The sequence below is a fragment of the Ixodes scapularis genome, unplaced genomic scaffold (genome assembly GCF_016920785.2).
Source record: "Ixodes scapularis isolate PalLabHiFi unplaced genomic scaffold, ASM1692078v2 PGA_scaffold2__306_contigs__length_199485367, whole genome shotgun sequence".
Taxonomy (NCBI): Eukaryota; Metazoa; Arthropoda; class Arachnida; order Ixodida; family Ixodidae; genus Ixodes; species Ixodes scapularis.
Window position 1 is genome coordinate 261,327 of NW_024609857.1, and position 25,450 is coordinate 286,776.

The 25,450-nt window shown below is 48.0% G+C and overlaps 1 protein-coding gene across 2 annotated transcripts; it reads left to right on the forward strand.

Moving 5' to 3' along the window:
• The first annotated feature begins 777 nt into the window (after nucleotides 1–777).
• On the forward strand, nucleotides 778–24,671 carry LOC115311394 (fatty-acid amide hydrolase 2-B). Of its 2 annotated transcripts, none has more exons than XM_042291657.1 (10): nucleotides 778–4,791; nucleotides 6,413–6,673; nucleotides 12,823–13,042; nucleotides 17,429–17,638; nucleotides 18,649–18,768; nucleotides 19,924–20,081; nucleotides 20,692–20,787; nucleotides 20,904–21,097; nucleotides 22,620–23,724; nucleotides 24,615–24,671. In XM_042291657.1, exons 2-9 carry the CDS (start codon nucleotides 6,482–6,484, stop codon nucleotides 23,038–23,040), a joined length of 1,611 nt encoding a protein of 536 aa, XP_042147591.1. In that variant the 5' UTR covers nucleotides 778–4,791; nucleotides 6,413–6,481; the 3' UTR covers nucleotides 23,041–23,724; nucleotides 24,615–24,671. The 2 variants fall into 2 exon arrangements, with proteins under 2 accessions (XP_042147591.1, XP_042147592.1); XM_042291658.1 differs by having other exon boundaries at nucleotides 4,555–4,784; nucleotides 6,406–6,673.
• The last annotated feature ends 779 nt before the right edge of the window (nucleotides 24,672–25,450 follow it).

Here is a 25,450-nt window from a genome sequence, read left to right on the forward strand (position 1 = left end):
TTTTTTTTCTTTATGTGTGTTTGGTGCATATTAGCTAGTGCATATGTTAATTGACCCCGTAAGTGATGACATCACAACATTGCGCTTCGCTCCAAACAAACAGTTGCTAGAGCCGTTGTTATGGACAAATGCATAGGCTCTCGACGTGAGTTCAGAAATTGTTGGATAAAAAAAGTAAATTTGTGTAGGCATTGTGTTTTTTCGGTATCTAATTATGAAGACTTTCTCTGTCGTCTCAGTGCCATAAAGCGATGACAAAAGCACGTAATTAACTTTCACAACCGGTTTCTCCCTACAAGCAGACGACGCAATGGCTTCGCGGGTTCAGTGATTCTTTCTGAGTACACGACCGCATTGAATGAGGTTGATGACGATCGGCGACACTTGTATTCTCGGGGTGAACTTTCTGTGAGATTTCGGAGTGCCCGTGCACAGCTTTGATCGACGCTCGAAGTGCGTGAGCGCGCGAACGCCTTCCCGTGAAACTCGCTAACGCAATATATATATATATATATATATATATATATATATATATATATATATATATATATATATATATATATATATATATAAATTGGGTTGTTTGTTTGTTTATTCAGCCTAGAACTTGGCCTGCCTCGACGGGCGACAAGTCTTCTTCCAGCTGTAGATGAGCAACTTAGCCAATGCAGTGCAACCGCTAGCCTGGGGCCTACACCGCGCGCCGGTACGATGCTCATCCAGATCGAAACGGGCAGGGGTGAGTATTGCACCCAGGATCTCTGGGTTCTAGGGTGACCAACCGTCCCGCGACTCGCGGGACTGTCCTGCATTGGGGGCTTGTGTCCCGCGTCCCGCAAGAAATATCAAAATACTAAAGTGTCCCGCATTTGTCGCTGTCGTGAAATTCGCTACGCAACTCAAGGCGCTGACGAACAACGGGGCACGGGGAAGCGCGGAGATCCCTGGTGAACGATATGTGAATCACGATGGTACAACATTTTCTATCCAAGCATAGCGGGAAGCGACCGTCGTTCCTGCTGGAGAAGTAACGCGCATACGCCATTGTGCCTCCCTTCCCTTGGTGGCAAAATGTTGAAAAAAAACATTGCTCACCAAAAGTTCAAAATAAATTATTTTCCAATCGTGCTGTGTCAATGCAAAAAGAATGCTGTAAAAACTTTTTTTTTATATTGAAGACAACTAAACAAGGCAAGAAAACCAACTCAAAATGGTCAAAAATCACAACATAAGGTTCAAAATTTGCACAGGAAAATGTTGGAAAAAATAAGAATCCAAAGGAAACCAGAAGCCTTAAAAGATTTACTGCTTCTTCTATCCTTTTGATGAATTGAGTTCCGCTGCTGTCGATTTTATGTTTTCATCTTAGGCCCCTTTAATCAGCATATGTGGCATGAAAACTTAAACTATGTCACTGGGAGTGAAAATAATTGCCGCAATACAATTTTCAGCTGTATAATATGCTTTCGTTCAAGACAGGACATTAAATGCGTTAGCAGAGCCCCATTTCGTGGCGTGTGTTGATAAATTTCCAGGAATTATTACTTCTTTCCGTTATGTTTTTTTTTTTTTAACCTGAGATTGGTGCACAAGGTAGAAACAAATGTTTCCTCCTCCTGCTCCAGTCTCGGGTTAAAAGGCATCGTGGTAACTTTCCACCAGTCCGACTGCAGACTAAGCTCTGGAGTTGCACAGTCGAAATATAATACTGTTCGCTCATCTGCAAACGCCACTACGTGAGCCCGATCCAACAGATCGAAACATTAGAGAGTTTTAGGGAACCGTTTCTGCACATCCGATACACTACGATGGGCCCTCCGGTATTAGAACTGCGCGTATGCGATTCTTCTGTGGTAGCGCATGCGCAGTTCGTATACGTATTTCGTTACTTTTTTTTCGGTAACGCGTAAAATACTGTATTGGCATCAACTCTCGTATTACCCTGTCTCGGGTTGCTTCAAAATGTTCATTTGGAAACATACTGAATTCTAGGCACACTGCGCGTGATGATGATGGTGTACCCTGTTAGCCTGGAGCCCTCACGCGGTCGCTACGAGCACTGGAAGCGATGGCCTCGGGATGACCTTTTGCCAGACATCGAAAGTATACAGGAGGCACCGGCTGTGCGCCGCCTGCCGACTACAGACCGCAAAATACGCTACACGTACTGTGCGCGCGCGTGTGTGTGTGTGTAATATGTCCGCACAGTGCACAGATTATTCGACTTCAACTCAGTTCATTTGCTACCTCGCAATAGTCCACTCCTCGCAATTTACCACGGTCTTACACCTCGCGAACCCCACGCGATGGCTTTATGGACCATTATTTTTCTGCTCTTTTGTGCGCTTTAAGCATTCCGTTCGTTTTCCATGAAGTCGAGGGAGATCAAACGGCCGTTTATACGCGAAAGCATTAACTTTCCATGGTGCGAGCCGACGTCATCAGCTTTGAAGCCGCGCCAAATGGCAGCTAAACTCCCCTCTCCCAATGAAGCGAGGTAAAGCCGCGATTTGAAGCCTCCCAGCTTTGCAGCCGCGCAAAAAGCCACGCAAAACGGCAGCTAAATTCACCTCTCCAAAAGGAGCGAAGTGAAGCCGAAATCTGATAGATCGGCTCCCATTGGCTGGCGCGCGTCATAGTTTCAAGGAACGAGGCTCCCATTGGCTGGCGCGCGTCAGTTTCAAGGAGCGCCACCCCATGGCGCTGCGGGCCCGCGCCGGTAAAAGGAAGCGGCTGGCTGCGGGGCCAGGCGGGGCCTCCCAGAGCCCGCCCGGGCAGACTCCGGAGCGGCTGCACGGCCAATGTCAACGCGGCGCGGCCGCTTCATGAGAGCGCACGCAAGAACGACACTCATGCTTTCACATTCACAACTCATAAGAAGTGCTTAGGTGTCCCTCGAGCCTTCTTTGGTGCCTCCGTCGGGCTGTCGAATCCTCCCAGCCTGGCTGACCGTATGAACAAGTCCAGAAACGGGCTCATGGGCTGTCGTGCTTTTCGTAAATTCCTTTCCCTCGCCAGCACTCTCTCATAGCAAACCCCCGTCTTGTGTCACCGTGCGTAAGGCGCGAAGGCTACCGCATTGGAAGAAATGGAACGAGTAATTTCAGTAATTCGTTACTGAAAAAGAATTGAATTACGGTACAAATTACATTTTTTTAAGTAAATAATTAAATACTGACTTATACAAAGGTAACGTATTACAGGTAATTTCTTTACTCGTAACTAATTACTTCCATGTCTCTTTAAACCAGGTGTGCGTATAGTGTCGGTGCTTCCCGCTTGTCTCATTGAATGATTTCGTTCTGCTCTTTGGTCTGCTCTTCATTGAGCCACAGAGAATGCTATTTATATTCACCTGTGTTTAAAATCTAAACCCTACATTTAACCGGTATACGTATATACAGGTTGTACATTCTAATGAAACAGTCCGGTAACAAACGAACACATATAAACGTTTGCATTCGGTGTACTGAAGAACGTTCTAAAGCGTGCTCCCCCCCCCCCCTCCCCCCCCCCCCACACACACACACTTTTTTTTTTCATCGCAAAAATAATTAAGTTATGCGTCGCAAAACACTTAATCTCCAACCAAATGTAGCACTAGCGGTCCGGATCAGAAACCGAAGTTTCAGAATTAACTCTAGTCTTATTGAAAATTTATGTGCTGTTCTGAAAGTTTCAATGGGAAAATGGGGCCCGCGTTTCTGGTAGTTGACGCCATTCATCCCCATGTATTGGTAGACTTCATCGGCTCCCATTTTCGCATTGAAAATTGTAAAAAATCGCTTGTAACCTTTGAGTAAGATAACTGCTAATTTTGAAACTTTGGCACCTGGTCCGAACCGCTAAAGCTGCATTTGGGGGAGCGCTCGGCAGTGCATCGCATACTTTAATCATAAAAAAAAAAAAAAAAAAAAAAAAAAAAAAAAAACTTTGTTGATGCGTAAACAAAATTGTTTGTACAACGTGAATATGTTGTTGGTGGTAAAATTCTGCCCTCCAAATAAGGTGGAAATGGTATAGATGTGAATATACGCGATTTAAATTAAATGGAAATTGTACGAATAGTTTAGAAAATTCCAATCAGGAAGAGAAAACTTCGGTAAAGCCGTAGTTGGATTATGCCGTAGTCACATTGACACCGTGGTCCAAAGCCAAGTAGTCTGCTTTCCTTGGATGATGACGCCCTCGCTTCAAAATCAAAACCAAGGATACGTTTTAAAATGGGCATACAGAAAGAAAAAAAGAAGAAAAGGAAAGACCAACAATGTGATTTTCAGGCAAGGAGAAGAATGGAGAAAAACCCGTCTAAGCATTTTCGTTCTTTGTTTAATCATTCCCTTCCTCGTTATAAGTGTCACTTCATTGTTCGGGTGGAGAGTGTTTTCTGCGTTCGTTCTCGCTTCCGACGAGCCGACTCGAGAGTTGCTCGAGAGCAAACGCGGAAGTGCTGCGAGGGAAACGGGCCGCCGCGACGCGAGAGGCGGCGCCAGCCGATACTGCCAAGAAGACAAGGCCCCTGCGTGACGTCATCTTTAGCTCCTAGCTTCCCAAAGCGGCAAACACGCTGAAGATCGGCGAGAGACGCTGCAAAATAGCAGACGCGTTCGTCTTGGCGTCGCACCCTTTGTGAGACGCTACGATTCCGGCGCAAGCTGCGTGGAGACGCTAGTGTCAGGGTGTGAGCGTGGGCCAGGGGTGAGAAGGCGTAGGCCTTGCCTTCCAGCTGTTGTTGCGCCAGCGCTGTGCCGACGCGCGCCGGCACCGAGCACAACTCGGCCGCACTCCGACCATCCGAATGCAGCTCCGGAGTTCCCGGTTGGGCCGATAGGGGCGCCGCGTCGCTGGCTTCTCTCTTGTACGTCCATCCAAAGAGCAGATTCGTAGGTCTACCCAGCCGACTCCGACCAAACTGTTATGCTCATATTCGCCGCTATGATTTTCAGCGCAGGCGACGTGTATATGATCTTCGCTACCGAAAGCGAAGCACTCTGGGCTCTTCCGACCAATCAGTAAGAGCGAAGGGAAACGACCGTTTTTGTCTTTTTTGTTTTGTTTGCGCTCGCTCGTCACTCCAAGCTTTCAAACCGTTCCGCGCGTGCTAAAATCGAAAGTGCGGTGCGACGCTGCTGCGCGCTTATAATAATTAGAGATGTACGCCTCTAATTTGACAGAGATTCTGCCGAGTGTTTTGCGTGCCTCATGACGGCGTATTACGGAGTCTACAGCGCGGCGAAGTAACCTCGGAGTGCTCATTCTTCCGCTTTCCAACAGACGACAGACGACAGGTGAACTTCTATATCAATTTTTTTTTTTTGTCAGCGTTCGAAACTCGACTTTTTCATCAGAGCATCGAAATGGATTGCGTATGCAAATCGCCAGGACTTTGGAAGCCTGCCCGGCTTGCCGACGAGCAAGCTGCGCCAGCGTCGTTTGTGCAGCGAGCACTTCGCTGCTACCGTGTTTGCAAGTTGTGGGAAGATTCGTTTGTGGAAAAACGCGTGCCCCACCGTTCTTGTTACGAATCCGTTGCTGCAAGGACTTGCTCCTCTGGGTGAGTTGCTGTCAGAGCAATCTTCAGTTAATTTGACAGCTTCGTGTTTATATGTTAGGATAGAGTACCGATAAAGCACCTACAGTCAGAGATGTAGACACTCCAAAACAGTAGTTCTTTCTTTCTTAATTGCATTGCCTATTAGCGAGTTTGTTTATGGTTTATTCATCGTTTATTCTTATGCAGCTCACCTGCAAGCCTTTTCCTTTATTTCGGTGTTGATTTGTTTGTTTGGGTATTCAGAAGTTTAGTTTGTGGGAGTTGTTTATAGAGCATTTAGATAATTCGATGATAAGTGCTATTCTCTTAGTTTGTACATTAAAGTAATTAATTTCGTTTTACATGTTTGACAACTTTACTGTGTTTACTGCCTACTACAGTTCTTGGTTCCCCTTTGAGGGCGGTGGACTGCCAACGGAGTTTGTAGATGCGTGTTTGAAGTACCGCAACTCATTTGAATGGGGTTCAATAAAAAAATACGTTTAATGAACGTGCTGTTTCTGTTTGATTGCACTGGTAATATCAAGCGAAGCGCAGTTGTTGTGAAGTATATCGCGCGCGGCTCGTCTGCTAGACCGGTGCCGTGCTGGCCGCTCACAGCGGTCGGCGCGGCACCGGCCTAGCAAACAAACCAGAAAAAAAAAAAAAAAAAAGAACCCGGGGGGGGGGGGGGGAGGGGGGGGGGGGGAAGGAGGACGGAGGGCGCACGCCAACGGCAGTGGTGGCGCCATCTGGCAGCCTTTCGAGACCGATTTTAATCTCCGACCAGACGTATGTTCGCCTTTCTGCCACTAGCGCCTCGTGGCGCTAGTTTTTCCTTACCATGGTGGAGGCTACAGCTGCACTCGGCTCTCCGACCTCATCGGGTCGACCTCGCCGGCTCGCAGTCGACTTCCACGTGCCGCTGTAGATTCGCATTCGAGGCCGATGGCTGTCGAAGCGGTTCGCACGGCGGGAGTGTTCCTGGCCGAGCTGCTGCTCCGGTGGATGGACCTGGTCACGGACCTGCTGCTCTTCCTGGTCAACCTGTGCAAGAGACGTCGCTCGGTGCCGCCCATCCGGGACCCGCTGCTTCTCCAGTCGGCCACCGCGCTGGCCGCCAACATCAGGCAGGGCAAGGTGAGGGCCGGCGTTTTCTCTCTGCGTCCCTGGCCCCGACATTCTCGGAGTCATCGTGACCGACTAATCCGATGAATAGAAGACCGATCGTATTAACGTGCGTTGCCAGTGTACTTTTGACAGTGTGTTATACCTTTCTTTCTTCTCTCTCTCTTTCCCTTTTCTTTTGTTGCTCAGACCGGGACTGGCAGGCCCCCATTAGAAGGAGTGGCCACACTGTTCCGGTCTTCCTTGCCCCTCCCCTTTCTTGGTTTTAAAATAAATTTCAACGCTTACACACACACACAGTGTGTTATAGTTTGTTTCACTTTAAGTGCCAGCTTGCACTTTGTTCGGCAGCTACGCACCTAACACCCTATTGCAACAAAATCAAATCGCGAAAGGAAGAGACGAAACCTAGCAGAGTAGTGTTCTCTGTAAGCTAGTCAAAACTCGAAAATGAAAATAAATTAATGTTTAAGAACTAACTGAAAAAAAAAATCGAGCTGTTTGTTATTTATAGTGTGAAGGAGATTGTAGCAATAGAACGTTATTAATTAAACGGTATTTGCATTCGCGGTAATTTTTTTTATCGTTATATGTGAATGACAGTGGTCGAACGAATCTATATATATATATCAATCTGCCCCGATGAAGAATATATATATATATATATATATAGTGGTAATGAGGCACTACTTTCTTACTACATTGATTTAAATAAATTTAATATGATTTAAATCAAATAAATTTCATTCATTTTTATTTTATAAACATAATTTTTTTCTACTTTATTATCAATGTGAAGTCACACAGCTCATACATCATACAGGCGAATGCATAATGCAGGCCTGATGAATGAATTAACTGCAGACACGCGCCAATCATGTTCGAAGCATGTTCGGTTCATGTATGCTTGGAACATGTCTGCATACGTGTTTTGAATGTGCGACAGGAAGAAAGGAAGGCCTCAGACATCGTCTGCAGGCTGTCACTCGTAGGATGTGTTGGCGGTGTGACTTGACTCTTGAGCGCGCTGTCTGCAGTGCCGCCAAGTAAACCTCCAGCCGCTTTGTGTGCGGCCACCGCTCGGCTCAGGAGAATCGCTGATTAGGGGACGCGTTTTGCATATTTTTACATGTGTCCACCGGTTTTATAACATCACATTTATACTATTTTTCCCCCCTTCGATATCACAATGTAGCTCTCAAGAACCTTTTTCTTTTTCTCTTTTTGTGTTTTGGACTTAGAGGATATGAATGAAATTGTTTAGCCATTCCAGAATGGAAATGGGCCCAGTGTCTCCATTCCTTAGGAGTTTAAAGTATTTGAGGTATCTGAAGCTCCGAGTTTTCAACATGGAGTCGCAATGAAAGGGGGGGTCCTCATTACGCAACACTGACGCCCCTGAAGTGTCAGCGACACAGCTTCTTACTTTGGAGCTACAACTCTTATCTGGGAGTCGTTCTCGTATTCGGGGCGGGGAGGTTTTCCAAGTATTCGCGTCATGCTTACGTTCGCTGTATACTGTTTGGTGAGAATCCCATGCCGGTCTTCTATATTTTTTTCCCGGTATAAGTTCCGACAAACTCAGATTTTTTTGTCGGACACCCCAAATATGCGTACCAAAAAGCCCCTAATTTGCGTGAATGATAAACACCGACAAAACACGACCCGAATTCGAGCAAAACCAAACCTCGCGAACACAAAATTCTAGTCACCGCTGATAACACGCACTTGGAGGAGCCTCCATATAGCAGCAGCAGACTTCATAATCTCAGCTCTCAGACACGGAAAAATTAAATATCAGATAAGAGGAACGTAGTGGACGTCGTATTCAATAGCTTCGTGTCTCGCCTGGATACATTCGCTTTTATAGCAACGTACTCAACTTTGGACCAACGAGAGTTTTATAAGCTAATCGACGAAGTTTCGGAGGAGCAGTGTGTGAGCAACGGCCCACATACAGCAGAGTTGGTGACTTGGCGATAGAGATGGACTCAGTGTGTAAGGCAGGATGATGTGAAGTGCATACCAAGGTACTTGAATGCCAGAAAAACTTGGATAATTGGGCTCGTTGAATTTTTCTCGCTGCCACCCACCTCGGAAAATGATACAATTAACACACTGATTCAACGCACGTAATCATTTGTTAACTTCTGGCACCGCGCCTCGACCCAAAAGCTCCCGGCGCGCATACTTCTGCGCCGGCCTATCCACAGCAGGAGTGCCACTCGCGAGGCTGATTGTACTTGGCCACCTCGCTGCGGAGGTGGCCAGGGGTGATGTAACGTGCCTGCAACTTGGTTGAACGCTTCAGGCTTAAATGAAATATTTTCACGATGAAACAATGTGCTTACGGTTGATTCGGACGAGACTCTGCGTTAAAGGGGAACTCCGCCGATTTTTTTGGTAGGCTTCAATTTGGCTGGAAATTTACAGACCGTGTCAATAACCCTTTCTCAAATGATAACCAAAATATTTTACGAAAAGAAAAGTTTTCCATGAAGTTATTGAATTTTCAAGTTACACCGGCCGCGTGGGTTCCATGAGGTAACTCTCTACTGGCAACAATAAAAAATCCCTACTTTTCCCTACCCGCGTACGTCACGAATGTGCAGGCGGACGAGCGACTCGTCTGCCTGCGCGGTGGTGCAACGATATTCAGTTGGATTGTTTTTCACTTCACACTAGCCAACTACTAAGCGAAATATACTCGCACGCAACGCCATTGGTCAAGAAACCTCTTAGTTGTGGTGGGTGTAATTTCAAGAATAAAAGCGAGCGTTTTGCTTCCAATCTCTCTTTCGCAAAACGTAATGACTTAGTTTGAAGGTCGCAGTGTTCCCCAGTGGTGATATATAGTCACCCATTTGACTAAAAACCCCGAGATCGGGACGAGAAGCGACGGACAAACACAAAGTCTCAAGTTGTTGAGACGTTATGTTTGTTCGTCCCTTCTCGTCCCAGTCTCGGGGTTTTTACTCAAATGTTTAACCACCACCAGCTCGTTTGCGCCCTAACTTTTCGTTCACCTGTCCCCCAGTTACGATATTTGAATGCGGCTCATGGATTGGTCCCGGGCAGTGCGTGAGCACTCGATTTGGGTTCGCGATAATCAATAGCTCGACAAGTATTCGGGTAGTCGCCTATGGCCAATCGCTCCAATGATGACGATAGCGGAATCCTACCAATGTCTAGAACTCGGCGCGTGCCCTTTGCTTTGCCAACCCGTGTGCTTTGTTGTGATAAACATTGGCAGCATATAACCGGCTCCCGATCACGTGGCCCCTTCTTCTGGCTGCAAGTTAAAAAAGAAAAACACTTTTCTGTTGTTTTTATTATTATTATTATTATTATTGCATTGGGAGAAAAACTAACGCGTGTTTCATAGGTTGTAAACGTCGGGGATTCATTCCAAGTGGTATTTACGCCAAGTATGAAAATCGTTGCGACGCCCCTTTAAGTGGATTAGACATCTGAACCACTTGGAGCACCAATCTATCATGGCGTTTAAATCATCCAGTAAGAGTGTCGATTTTAATCGCATGTTTTTGGACCTACTTCCACGACTTCACGTTTAGACCGCCAAGTGCTGTAATTGATTTGCTCCAGAAGGCTGGCGAGCGAAACTGCCGCCACAGCTTTCTGCTCCAGCCGCTAGGTGCAGTCGGGGGTAATTATATAATTGGTCATTAATTGGGGTAATTAATCGGATCATATTTTTTATATTTTCATCCTCGTCATTTGCCGTGCTTCCTTCGTGAATTGTGGCCATTGATTCTTCCAAGTGCTTTGCGGGAAAGCAGATGCCTGGATCATTATAGCGCAGCTGGCCCAATTGTATCAAACTGGGAACGCCAAATGACAGATAAAAATACAAGTAATATATGTTTGTGTTTTCCGTCGCGCTTTTGGTGTTGCACGTTTGAAAGCCCAGCGCGTCGTGGGTAGGGCAACGGAAATAACATAATAACCGAGGAGCATACCCCTAATGTTGGGAACGCTCTGAATTCTTGGACGTTCCCCCGCGTCCAACATGGACGACTGGCGCTCGGAAACTATCTGCGTTTATTGTTTCTTCACCACAGCTGGCACAACAGCCAGCGAAATCACAAGCGTGTAAATAAGCCGGTACACTAGGGATTTGGTGCCTAGCGCGTTAGTTATTACCGCGGTCTCGCAGACCGGAATGCTTTGTCTGTACGAAAGCTTTCGCTTCGAAAGAACTTTCCTCTCCCTCGTGCTGGCGCCCGTGCCCTTGTCCGCAAATCGCGGATTCGACACGTGCTTTCACGGAAAGAGAGCTTTCGCTAGCAGGAACGTCTCGTAAAGCAAGGAGCGCAGGCTAGCTGGCGCTTGTCGCTACACGACGCTTCTATACCGCCGAACAAAATGTGTGCGGGACTCGACAAAACGCTGGCGCAGATATTTCACAAAAACTCAGGCCAACCTTTATTTGGATGCGCGCTATGTTCCGACGTTTTGTATACGTTCGCAGTACGGTGCTGGCCGTGTTCCAAGCTCAGAAACGCCGATAAGCGTACAATAAATCACCGCCCGCGGACCGTGTGTTTCCTGCTATCTTAACGAGGCCTCGTTCATCAATATTCGCACTCATCTCGCACTTCGTCTTGTGACGAGTGCCCCAGTTTTTGAATATTTTCACACACACACACAATTATACAAAAAAAGAAAAAGAACAGTCGTTGCGTTCGTTACGGCCATTGATGTGCATCGTGGTAAGCTCACTCGAGTCGAGAGCTCTCGGGTCCAGCAAGAGCACCAATTTCAAGATTCATGGTGGCTACCGGGACAGGCAGCATGAGTACATCTCTACAGCAGTGTTTTCATTAGCTTCACAAACACATATCCTTCGCTGACTTACGTGAAGCTCAGCTGAGTAATCCTTTCCGCAACCTCCCTCGGCCAGCTCAAATCGTCCAACAGCTGGAGGGGTGCGCCGAAGAAATGCTCATGCCCACGCTGTGCATCATCTACTGCTATCTGCTCATCGTGAGGCTGGCTCAATACGCTAAGGCAAGGTTGCTGTTTTTCCCCCTAAAGACTCAAAACGCTACACACACTTCATACAATAGACAAACACATACACACACGCACACGGCGTTCGCTGCGGACATGATGACAAAAGTATGTGTGAACACGCTTCCAAGCACGTTCGAAGAATGTTTGCTTCGTAGGGTATGCTTCAAACGTGTTTCCAGACAGGTTTTACGACCAATGTGAATCATGCAAGGAATTCCTCAGGGTGTCCCTGCAGACCGCCTTTTGTGCGATGTATTAGCACTGTTACCGTGGCTTAAGGAACTGGTATACTCGCACCCATCTTAGACACTTGTGCACTCTTTACACACAGCCTGTACACACACGCTGCGTACCTTGTACCTGTGCCTATAGGCCGAGCACGCAGCAGCCACGACCCCATTTTCCGAAGAGCGCGGCGACCGCTTCGACGTCCGCACTAGCTCGAGTCTGGGAGGAATCCTCTCGAGGAAACCGGGCCAGCGCTACTACTCCGTCAGGCTTCGAGAGACGCCTGTCAAATCTGCAAGCGCCGGACGAAATGGCAGAGTCAGCGCCGCTCGAAATAGAAATGTCACGGAACTGAGCGGCCGCGCCGAACGAGGGCAAGGTTCATCGTCGACCGAATTGAGTGCCGATGTTGCTCACGCTCACCCGCCAGACCTGTAGCGATAAACGTTAATTAAATACGGGGTCGCGCCGTTTTGCGACCATTCAGAGACCATGCCAAGTTTGCGAAAAGGTGGTGAAAAATGGCTCTGGTAAGCGAGGAACGACGGCGCTACTTGATATACGGAGCGAAAGTTCGTCTGCTTCTTTTCCAGGGGTTGTGGTGACGTCAGAACCCCGAGCTCTGATTGGTTCTTTATAAAGGATAGTGGGTAGACCTCGAAACAAGCTGCCTTGAGGCCTACCCCCTATCCCTTCAATCGGAGCCAATCAGAGCTCGGGGTTCTGACGTCACCACTGTTTCTTGTCTTTATAGTCCTGTACGCTTCTAGAATGTTCTAGCCCGATCCCGGCTATCATCGTGTGTTCTGCTTAAGAACAAACTCCTACGCAAGAAGCAGACGACTTGCTCTCCGCAGTCGAGCGTTTACCCGCAGCGCACGCTCCTTTCAACGCAGGTGAGCAGCGTGGACGCGGTGCGGGCGTACGCGTCCCGCGTGTCCCAGGTGGACCCGCTGCTCAACGCGGTGGTGGACGAGCGCTTCCAAGACGCCCTGGCCGACGCCCAGCGGGCCGACGACCTGGCGCGTTCCGGGGCGCTGTCCCAGGACGAGCTGGCCCGCACGAAGCCGCTGCTCGGGGTGCCGTTCATCGTCAAGAACTCCGTCTCTGTCAAGGGTGAGCCGTTCTTGCGAGCGCTTGATGTAATGAATGAAAATTCAGTCGAGTCCCAAACACACGAGCGACGAAATCGGGCGCCGCGCGGTGGTTTCCATGGCAACCACCGCGGACGCTGTGACATGTACCTACGCCGTGCCGCCACGTAGCAGCGTCAGCGGTAGTTGCCACAGAGAGCGCCGCGCGGTGCTTATTTTCGCCGCTCATGTGTTTGGGACTTTCGGGTGTACATACACCACAGCGCTATTAGTCGACGGTGGAAATAGAGCTGACCTTAGTGACGCAATGCTGAACTCGCCTATAGGGAGTATTCACTGGCGGCCATATCCGTGTGCGCTGCTGCTGAGCGCTTGCTGACGGCGAGCTTCCGCAGTCCTTTTAGAGCGTGCACTTAGCACCATCAAGGTTGCCGGTCTTAGCAGGCTATTAATGTGAGCTCGTTCTGAGCATGCGCTCTAAACATCGCCCTCAAATATGGCGTCCAGTGAATACCTCCGATATGTACTAGTGGCCCAGTGCTCATACGGAGCTCCATCGGGTCTACGCAGTGTTGTACACCTTCCTCGAAAACAGGAACAAAAGCTCGTTTCTTGTTTCTTCTCAATCTTGGAACGAGTTCCCTTTACAAGTTCCAGTGGTTCAAGAGGAATGAGTTCCCGTTACATCGTTAAGATTGGAACGGATCGTCCCAATAACGTTACGTTTGGGCATTTCAATGAAGTAGGTTGCCTGAAAATTGTGTAAATAAAATAAAGAAATCGAGTGAAAGGTATCAACATTTAACTACGTGTTGATCATCACAATCATATTTGTTTCAGTTCTTTGTTTTCGACTAAATGTCTCAGACACTTCCCCGTCATCGGTATTTGAAGTCGGAGGCTGAAATGGTTGCTAGTAAAAACCCTAGCCGCCAACTAAATTCGAATAAAATTGCAGAAAAAGAAACGCCGTTCTTCCTGCCGTTCCCTCAAAAACGTAACGAGTTCCCGTTCCAGTTCCACGGACGCAAAAGAGAACAGCGGCGTTCCTTCCTTCCTCCTAAGAGAAACAGGTTCCAGGAACGTCGTTTCTTGGAACGCCGTTCCGTACAACGCTGGTGCTATAGGTTACGTTTTGGTCAACACTGTATCAATGCTGCGATGCATGCGTGAACCAGTCTTTAAACCACGACTGCTCATGCAAAAGACAGTCTCCAGACACTGTCTGAGGCCCTCCTTGTATGACGGTCACACTGGCCCTGCAATAACTGTCTGCACACATGCTCGAAACATACAAATGTAAAAGGTAAGAGCATGCTTCAGGTGTGTCTGCAGATTCATTTCGCTTTATGTCTTCAGTAGAAATTGTGTCTTTTGCATGATGTATGGACAGTTTAACTGCGCCTTCAAAGCCGGGATCACTCTGCTCATACGCCATACAAGAGACAGTCTGCGTACAGATTCGAACGCGAGTCACCGCGAGATCGGTGCTTCGAATGCCGCGTGGCAATGAGTTCGAGGAGAAACTTGGGCACGCGGAATTCGAACCACGGATATTACGATGACTAGTTTTTTCAGGCTCTCTTTTGTTAGATGTATCAGCAGTGGTGATCCCGGCTTTAGTGGGCAGGCGAGCTGGTGGAAGTTTGCCATGCATAGTGATAGTAACCCAACATTGCGGCTGCCATTCGTTGCTTTCATTAACTTACAATTTGGTACGGCATAATATTTAAAATGTTTATAGAGACGATGAATGCTTTAGCTTATATAGACGTCGATTGCTTTATGATGAAATATTAAGTATAAGAGTGTGTCTTCATTCCTGAATGGCGTGGCATCACAATTAACGCAATCGCGTGTTCCGACTTCTGTTTTAATCCACTTCCTTTATATATGTATATATATAAATGCGTAGTGTGTGTGTGTGTGTGGGGGGGGGGGGGGGGGGGCATGCAGGCAATTCCCGAGGTTCCTGGGTTCGACATTGAGTGCTACCAAAACAGATGCGCCGTCTTGTATGTTGTGCACACGCCTCATTTCCTTGGTCACTTTCGTGGAGAAGTTTTGTTTTGTTTTGTTTTTTCGTTTGCGTGGACCAATTCGTTTTAAATTAAGCCTCCAGCCTGCTCAAATGTTAACACGAGGTGACGCATGCAAGTATATTACGAGGCAAGCGGCGTGAACTCGTGCCGCGGCAACGCAGGATTTGTTTCAAAGTACCGCGGTCCTGGCAGGGGTTGGCGCGGTTTGGGGGATGATGACTTCGGGGTCCGCCTCAAAGCCGAACCAGATTTGCTCATCCCGAAAATTTGGGAGTAGAAGTGCTGGAAATGGCTATGAATGTGCCCGACTACAGCGGTCGGGAGGGTCTGACAAGCCTTGCGAACGCGTTGGTTTCCAATCACTCAGCGTCGAACCCAGATGTCCCGATAGGCGGCAGCACGCATTTGGATAAAGATGGATTGAACGAGGATTAAAGAAGCAGTACCTTCTCTTTCTAAAAGAGTTTTAGAGTTATTTGTTTTTTAGTTTCACTTCTGAACCCCCCCCCCCCCCCCCGCCCCCCCCACCGAAAAAAAAAATCTTAGAAATATCCTTATAAAAAAAGGCCGGTTTTATTTTTCAGAACAGAAAAAAAAAAAAAGAGTCGGTACAAAGAGGGTCACGGCTGTATCTCATATCCGCCTAAGAAAGCAAATACAAACGGAGATGCCAGCACAGCAGAGCCGCTTACGTAAGACAAACTGAGGTGATTTTCCTTTCGAGAGACATAGGTAAGAAGGTAAGAAGACGACGACACAAGGCGCTGTCCATAAATAAATCTTCAGTTGCGAGTGCGCCTTGTGTCGTCGTCTTCTTACCTTGTCCTGGTCTTTCGGCGCTTGTCTTTTTCCATTATGAACCAACTGGCCCAACTCACCATTTTGTTAGGCGTAGCATTTCTTTTTCTTTTAGTATGCGCGTGAAACTTGTTTAGACTCTATGGCGCCGATGTGGTGTACGGGAACCAAAGCTTTGATTTAGAGTCGAGGGTTCCCAAGTTCGGGTAGACATCCATTCTTCAGACAAACCCCACATGCAGAAAAACTTTTTTGTTAACGCAAAGCTAAAAAAAAAAAAAAAAGAAAACAATTTAAAAGGCGCTTAATTTGTCAAGAGAGCAGAGAACAAGACGGGTGACACGTCGTGTGGAGTCCTCGAGGCTGCAGCTTGGTCGCAACGTTTTCCTGTAGGAAAAAAACCGGCAGGGCCCTCCTACGCAGAGTGGAGAACGGCGGCGGAAAAGTGTACTGCGCGACGATGAACCGCCGACGTGCTCGCTCGAAGACGACTGGTTCGTTCCCAGAATGAACTTTGTTCTTCATTCTCGGAATGAATCTCGAGTATGAATCTTGAGACACTCGAGAAAGCGTCGCTTGCGGCACCATTGTTGGATGCTCGCGTGCCTGAGAACAGCTTCGGCCACCGGCTGGCAGCCCAAGATTGTTGATCGTGTCAGAGACGCGGAAAAGGTACATTTCTAACAATAGCCTTCGAGACTGAAGAAAGAATAAACGTGCAGGACGAAGACGACACAACAGCATCTTTCTGAAAGATAAAAGATCCGGTCGTGTCCTTGGGCTTTCTGCATGCGGCCATCTTCGTCTAACCGGGCTATGGGGCGTGCTGTGAGCGTGTGCGGTAGCTCTAGCTCTTAACTACCAGGCACGACGGATACCATGCGGGAAAGTCGAGAAGACGTAGGCGTATACTTCGTCAAAATCCGAGCTCTGACCGTGGAGTCGATCTTCCAGAAGATAGTTCTTGACAGACTACGTCGCCTCGGCCCTCCCGCAGTCAACCGTGTTCCGCGACTCTCCTTTTTACACTCATCGAACCGCAGCAGTCAATCCGACGGAGTCAAGCAGCGACCAAAATGCGTTGTCACGGCGCTCGTCTTTGTTGTGCGTTTGCTATGGCAGGCTATACACTCTAAGAAATGCCTGCGCGTCACTTACGTGCAAAACTCTCAAAGAGCCAATCTCTGCGATCTACGAAATCAGCTCAGCGAATGATGAGGCGGAACATCCGTTTAGACCCAAAAATGAAATCTGCGCTGTGGTATTACGCTATGCAAAGCGTCATGCTTGCATTGCGTGATGCCACAGCGTAGACTTCATTTTGAAGTCTAAACAGATGTTCCGCCTCGTCATTCGCTGAACTGATTTCGTAGATCGCGCAGATTGGCCCTTCGAGTGTTTTGCGGGTAAGTAGACGCGCAGGCATTTCTCAGCGTGTAGACTGCGCGTGGTTGGTGTGGCCCGTGATAGCAAACGACAAGGACGAGCGCTGCTTGATTTCAGACACGGCATCGGTCGCGGACTATAAAAGTGAAACGGAGTCTTAAGAGTGCGTCTTTTCTGGGCAGGACTGATCTGCGACGTGGGCGTGCCGGCGTGGCGCGGCCACCGCGGCGACCGGGACTGCGAGGTGGTGTCGCTGCTCCGCCAGGCCGGCGCCATCCCCGTGGCCACCACCAACACTCCGCAGCTCTGCCTGTGGACCGAGTCCTTCAACAGGATCTACGGCAGGACCAACAACCCGCACGACACGAGGAGGACGTGCGGAGGCAGCAGCGGTGCGGCTTCAGCGTCTTCGCCGAGTGCCCTTGTTGATTCTTATGCGCTCTCAGAAGTCCCAGAGAATGTGCTGCATCGCGCACGAAAGGGGCATTATTGTCTTTAATCGGTTTAACGTGAGGAATGCGATCGGGATCGTGACAGTTTCAGAGATAAAAATGGCGTGCAAGAATTGGCTGTGCTGTGACTGGAAATTGATTCGAGTTTTATATCGATCGCGCTTCTCACGAACTGATTAAAAGAAGGCCGATAAATGGCCCTCCGAGTGTATCGTGGGGCAGTATGCACGCGGGAGCTGGCGAGAGGGGGCGTGTCAAAGCGCAAAAACAGCTGCATGGGACATGCAGAAAAGCTCCCGCCGGTATACTGCCCTGCAATGCACTCCCAAGGTCTATTATTGATCTCCCTTTAAATCGGCTAATGAGATGGGCGACAGGCAACACTCTCCAGCGGTCATTCGGACTCAATAGCAAAATGACTGACGGCTTTTGTCGGCGACTCTGCGAATGCCTGCTCGCAACCTGACACGCGCTCCACGACATCGCAGAAATCAATGTCCACACAGCGACGCGCGAGGCGCTTCTACCGATGTTTATTCGTAATTTTCTACACTCAATGAGCACGAATGAAATTATCGCTAGAAGTCGCGTCTCATATCTGGTTATCGAGTATATATGAATGCAAAAGTTCCATACAAATAACCTTTTTTTTACGCGCGTAGCTTTACGCTATTTCCTGTACGAATATATGGTCTCCGGGCGCCGCCATCTTCCTGCTGGTGGTCGCCCGGAGCCCGTTCTTTCAACTAACAGATTAAAAACTACAAGGCCGTGGCTAGTCCCGAGAATCTGATTACCGCAGCCAATGAGAATTCCGGTCGAAAAGATGGCCAAATAACGAATGGCGAAGAAGGAAGCGTGAACAGAATAGGCCTCACGTCCCTTCACCTGCTTGAAGTGTGCTGTTGTCTGGCGACTGCGGCCTCGCACGACTTGCGTCCCTCGCGCAGGAGGAGAAGGCAGCCTCCTGTCGGCGGCCGGTGCCCTCCTAGGCGTGGGCACGGACATCGGGGGAAGCATTCGCCTTCCGTCCTTCTACTGCGGGACCTTTGGTCACATGACCACGCCAGGTAGGCCACATACGCGGGTCGTTGTGTCATTCAGCAGGAGTGCGCACTGTCTCCGTCGAAGATGGACTAACATTCCACAGAGTACTCGTAGCTATGGTTCTTACATACAAGATGCATTTCGCGCCTCTTAAAAGTAGATATCCTTGTGAAACCAAATAGTACGATGGTGCTCGTTTTAAGAAAATGGAGACCTACGGCAGTCAAGAAAATGTCAGTTGAAAGAACTGGCATATTGAGGACGCCATAATCTACCCAAAAATAAGTTTTTTTTTTTATACGTGTTGTGTCTTGATACTTGTAACATACGGTGCACCATACTAAAATACCCCAATTAAAACGACCTGCGGAAGAGCTGGGTAAATAACCTGACTAAGAAAAAAACTTTAGCATAAAATGAAGTCGGCGATGAGATGCTAATCATGACGTTTTACATGCTCCATTGTCCGTTTTACATGATCCATTGGACTATGTCCATTGTCACAGCACATACTTCATTTTTTAGAGGAAAACGCCAAGCTCACTCCGTAAGTCGTGGTGATTGGTTCTGGAAGAGCTTGGCTGTAAGCAGACAAACGACATCTTTTGGTGTGTCATTGCTAACCCAAGCAGCACACTTCCTCGGCCCAGGCTTAGGCCAGATTGGCGCGAGCTAGAGCCTACTTGGCTCAAGCCTGGCCCAAGCTTGGGCTAAACTGGCCAAAGATACGAGCCGGGGAAGTGTGCTGCTAGGGAAATCTTCATCTCAAGAGCGGTGTGGACCCACAGAAAAGAATCGAGCGGTCATGATGGAGCTTTCTACAAGACAGGGGCGAGTGAAACCTTGGCAGCGCTGATCTCCCTTCTTTCTATACTTCGCAAAGAGCAGCCGGCTAGGCAAAACGTTCCGGCTAACCTCCTGATTTTTTTCCGGAATCCAATCCAATCAATCAATCCTTCGCACAAGTGGCCGTCTGCAGACATTGCATACGGCCACTTGCAGAATCACTTGTAGAGCCTCGTTTTGAGCTTGCGCCTTTTATTTATACATACTGCACAGATGTAGGCCTTTCTACGCGCATCACGCAATACATTAATGCCAAGAATAAAACATCGCGGCCCCTCGGCGGTAAATGGCCACGATCGAGCTGGAGTTACAATGGTTCCCGACCACCGCAGGAATCGTCTCTAGCGAGGGCCACCGTCACCCGTTCAGCAGCAAGTTCATGAGGCTCTATTCGGCGGGGCCCATGACACGCTACGCCTGCGACTTGGCACCCATGCTCAAGGCCATGCTTCCACCGGGGGCGCGCGACAAGCTCGACCTCGATGCGCAAGTGCGTACGACGTCTGTTCCTAAAGATTCTGGGACAATCGATAGAAAATACGTCCTACAGTGCTGAGTAGTGTGGGCAACCTTGTGATCCAAAGCGTTTGACCAGGGTGCCCGCATGTTCAATCGTTTCTGACCATTTCCACCGCGTGGTGGCTAAGTACAATTAGCCACGCAAGCGGCGCTAGGCCGGTGATAAAAGCTCAGTGCAGAGTGTACGCGAGGGGCCTTTAGGAAGCGGCGCACGGTAATAACAGTCAATAAAGGACTACGTGTTGATGAACCAGTGCATTGTGTCGTTCTCCGGGGCGGGTGGCAGCAAGGGAAATCCTACAGGCGATAGCACGGATCTGTGAACAACGCGTGCTTTTAATATTTAAGCATTGAATGGGTACATGAATGGAAGAAACGTTTATCGCAGCCTTAATCGAGCGGTTTCATTTGAGCTTGGTTTAACATTGAATAGATTCAGTTACCAGATTACTGAAGGCCCGAGCTCTGCGAGCGGACGACCTTAGCGAGAAATCGCTCAGTCATTTTCTTCTTGTTATCGAGGAAAACAAAATCTGTGAGAAAAAGGAGTCCGAAATTTAAAGCACATCATGCACTCGCAGGTGGACCTGAAGAAGATTCGGATGTTCTACGTCGAGGACGAGGGCTGTAGATTTTTCTCCAGAGTTCACGCAGACGTCACGACATCTGTTCAGCGGGTAAGGTCAAACAATACCTCCGCCAGCAAACGCAGCCATATTGGCATCCTCTACGAATGAAATCTTTTGTGCCTACCTACGCTCAAGACGGCCACTCCCTGACCCCGACATTGCAGGTGGCGTCCCATTTCCACGAGGTCCACGGCATCTCGACGGAACGCATCACGATCGAGGCCATGGCGTGCGGTTTCGAGATGTGGCTGAGCCTGCTGGCAGTCAGCGAGGGAGACCCACCCACAGCGGCCTTCACAAATGCGGACGGCTCGCCCATCAACCCGTGGCTCGAGATGCTCAAGAGCGCCATCGGCAGGTGCGGACTTCTGCGAAGAACCCTAGACGGGAAGGCGTTATCGTAACCGCTCCTATGGATATATCTACAGCTATTACGAGATGCGCTTGAATAGCAATAGGAACCTCATGAGCCTAGACAAAATCTAGGATATTAACTAATGTCAGGCAGTAGGGCAGACCATTTTACCCCTAAATGTCAGTAAAGTTGCAATGGGGCCGTATCTACCACCGCAGAACAAGAACGTTGTGAGGTCAGGGATTAAGATTGCAGAGCTCTCCTGAAATGCAAAGCTGTAACTTTACTCAGCTCGAATATTCGGTTCTGGACCATGGAGAAATAGGTTCTAAAGTCAATAACTAATAGAAATACGCCATTACCGAGGTCAGCGCAAGCGCGTGATTGATTACGCGCTTACGGGACGTTAATCATAACATATACCCGTATACTTATAATACATTTTAATCGCCATTACGACAGATGAGGCACGTGTGAGTGGGTGTGATTTTGTATATTTATTGGACTTGTCAATGTTGATTCATATTCCTTTTTACGAAGATTGGAGTTTTTCTTTAGCCAGGGTTGTCACCTCGGTGACTTTTCCTTCGGACGTACAAATGACGTTATTAATCGTGGGCATAATCACTGTTCCTTATTCGTACTGCGGGATATAGTAGATTTGTACGAATTGTTTCACTGTTCGCTATATTTCTCGTTAACATAACCACCGTATATTCGCTAATAAACCCCTTAGCAGGGCCCGGCGAGGCACGTTAAATAAATAAACAACGGACGAAGCGGGATTCTAGTTTCCGCGTCAAGCAAGGCAGAAAAAAACTGACTTTGTCCGCCAACAAAACGAAATTCGCTCGCTTACAAGCTTATTTTTTTGTGGACACCCAATCGCTGCGGACATGATGACATCTGCGGACACGCCTAAAGGATGTCGGAGCTTCATGTATGCTTGAAACATGTCTTCAGTCCTCTTTTGTATAAGCAATGTCATACGAGGAAGGCCTGAGACAGTGTACGCCGACTGTCGTTTGCACGATGTATCCACAGTGTGCGGCGCGGTCTTAAGGCCCATTCACACTCTTGCAACCGAGTACGACCGAGAGAGACGAGACTTGTTAAAACCTCTTAAAATTTCTTAGGACGAGAGAACACACTGGCACGCTGGCGCCATCTATGCGGTGACCCTGGAACTGCCTTTCACAAGAGCGAAGGTTTCGCGGTATCTCCGAGGTCAAATGTGCGTAATGCCTATAAGAAAGGCTCGTTTACAACGTTAACAAAAGTTTGTCGAGCCAAGAAAGAAAGCATAATGCGCGAGAGAAATAGAAAATATGTCGGACCGCCAAGTTTACACTGCTACCCAACAGAGTGCGCCAGTGTACCCTCTGGTTGTAAGAGGTTTTAAGGAACCCAGTTTTAAGAAGTCGTAAGAGTGTGAACGGGCCTTAAAGGCCCGTTCACACTCTTATGACCTCTTAAAGAGACCGAGTTCCCTGCGTGAACGCGGCAGTGTCGCCGGCGCACGCAGGTCGGCGCACTCATTTCCCGCCCTCATGGTGACCATCCTGGTGAACCACCTGATGCCCAAGCCGGACTCGTCGTACGTCCGGCGGTACACCACAATGGCGGCCGAGCTGCGAGCTCGCCTGCAGTCCCTGCTGGGAGACGACGGCGTGCTCGTGTGCCCGACCGCCCTGGAGCCAGCGCCGTTCCACAACGCTCACGCGCTGCGGCCCGGTGCCGTCACCCTGACCGCCCCCGTGAACATCGCGGGGCTGCCGGCCACCGCCTGCCCCGTGGGACCCACTCGCGCCGGGGACCGACCCGTCGGCGTTCAGGTCGTGGCCGGGCCGTACAGGGACCGCCTCTGCCTCGCCGTCGCCAGCGAGATCGAGCGAGCCTTCGGGGGCTGGCAGAGGCCGTGCGAGGTTCGCTGCGACGGCTCCTGAAGACGCCTCGGCCGAACTTCGCTGTTTAGTTGGACCATCTGCGGACTTGGTGTGTTGTACAGGGTCAGTGTTCGCGGGAACGCGCGACAAGTAACGGCGTTACCGGTGAGGCGTTACTTTTTTCTGTAACGTAGTAGAGTACTTGTTACACTCTCAGGTTAGTAAAGGATAAGTATAACCAACTTACGGGAGTAATTTGGGGTAACGGCGAACGTAGTTAAGTAACCGTCGCATCGTTTTTGCCGAAACTAAAAAAAAAAAAAGACCACTTAAATTTTTTTTTTTCTGTGTGGTTATAGACGCCAAGACATGAATTCTTTTCAGCATTTCTTTTAGGATTTTTACTTTTGTATTTAAATATACCTGTTAAAAATGTAATTATGTTAAGTTTATGCATGGAGATTATGTTTATTGAAATATGGTGCTTGTGCATACCTGTAACGTCGGAACAATTAAAAGTTTTAATTCGTAAATACAAAGTAACGCAAAGGATTTTTTTTTTATTTGCAACGATACTCAAATAGTAAAAAGTGGCACTACATATAACTTACGACATGACAGTTCAATGCACTATTACAAAAATACGTACGAACTATGGCGATCAAAGTCTATCGCACCGAATCACCCAACTACTAAACCTAGACCCACGAATAGTTGGTATTATCGAAAAAACGAGTTCAATAGGTTAGATAGATTGACACCTTTTGAAACGGCTCAGAGGGGCTGTCAGAAGGCGCATAGGGAAAAGTCGGTGCCGTGTAGCGTAGGCGTGGTGTATGAGGTTCCTTTGGCGTGTGGTTTTAAGTATGTAGGCCAAACCTCTCGGTGTTTAAACGATCGTTTAACAGAACACAAAAGGAATGTTAAAAATAATGCAGCAAATTCGGAGTTGGCTAAGCATCTGGAGGAGTGTAGAAACTGCACAACGGATTGGTCAGGAACGGATGTAGTTGTTAAGGAAAGGAACGATGTTAAAAGGGTGGTAAGAGAAGCAATTAGGATTAGATCGTTGGGAAATTGCATTAGTCAACCTTCCATGCAAATAGGGAACCGCTGCAAGCAATTTTTACAATTTTAAGTGTTTTTTTTTTTTTTTTTTTTTTTAGTTAGTCGTTCTGAGAGGCTTCGTTGGTGTGTATTGTCTGTGGTGTGTACCGGTGTGTATTGTCTGGTTTCTACAATTTTGGAGGTGACCAGTTTTGAGTGGGATGTTGTTGTTGGCTGTTGTCCTGTTCATTGTGAGGACACAAAAGAGTTGCTTGGGGCTTTGTGAGGCATATCTTCTGCTAGAACTTTTTCACTTGGAAACGTTGGGAGTGTCCGCTTCTTTTGTGATATAGTGGAACCTGTAAAGTCACGGTGCAAAGGACAAGTCGTATGTGATTGGTTGTTGACGACGAAAACGAACTATATAAGAGGAAATTTTTTGAAATAAACGTGTAGCTGAGTTTGAGACCTGTCTGTTTTTTCTGTTTCTTCTGCTCTTCAAAAAACCCCCCCAGTCTCAGGGTAAACGACGAAATGGTTGACTTCCACCAGCTAGCCTGTACTTTGACTCTTTTCGAGTTCAATAGGACTTATTAAAATCAAAATAAAAGTTTATATTTTTTTACTTTTATGTGATTCTTGGATAACAGTGTATTGCATTCTTTATTATTATTTACTTTTTAAAGCGTTCTGTATGTGATGTGCCCTGTTGAAACCTGAATGGGAGTTATGTCAGGTGCTTTTATTCACCTTTAGTTCCTAAACCCCACGAAATGGCGAATAAATACAAATGCAAATACATTACACAGGGTATATCTCGATGGCCGATGTCAGGGGAAAGATAGAAGGAGAGGCGGAAGACAGGCAGACAGTTTTAATTATAAGGCAATTAAATGCAAAGGTGCAAGCGAGCTGGACAAGAATGACGAAAATAATCCCTGGAGAAGGGGAACAAGAGGGACACGGGACAACCAAAAATCTCTAAACACAGCTAGGTGACTGGTGCCCGGACCAGGCGGATTTTTTCGGTCGCGCACCAGTCACCTAGCTGTGTTTGGAGATTTCTGTCTGTCCTTTGTCCCCCTTGTTCCTTTTCTCCAGGGATGATTTTCGTCAGGCAGACAGTATCTACTTCGTTTCTTCGCGAGGCGGGAAAAAGAGGCAGAGAAGAACAGGTGATGGTGGTTGGATTCTGAAAGGCGTGATCGTCATCTCGAAAACGCAACTAAAAACCGATGAATAACGTACGCATTTGACAAAACGAATTTATTTTCCTCCAACTTGCTCTTTGCGTATGACCAGTATTCCCTTGCTCACAACTATAGTAACTTTGAATCGCTAACTTCGACCACATCGTGTAGTTGATTAAAAAATAATACTTTAACATTTTATACATCATCCACACTTGTCGAGATCGCGTGAT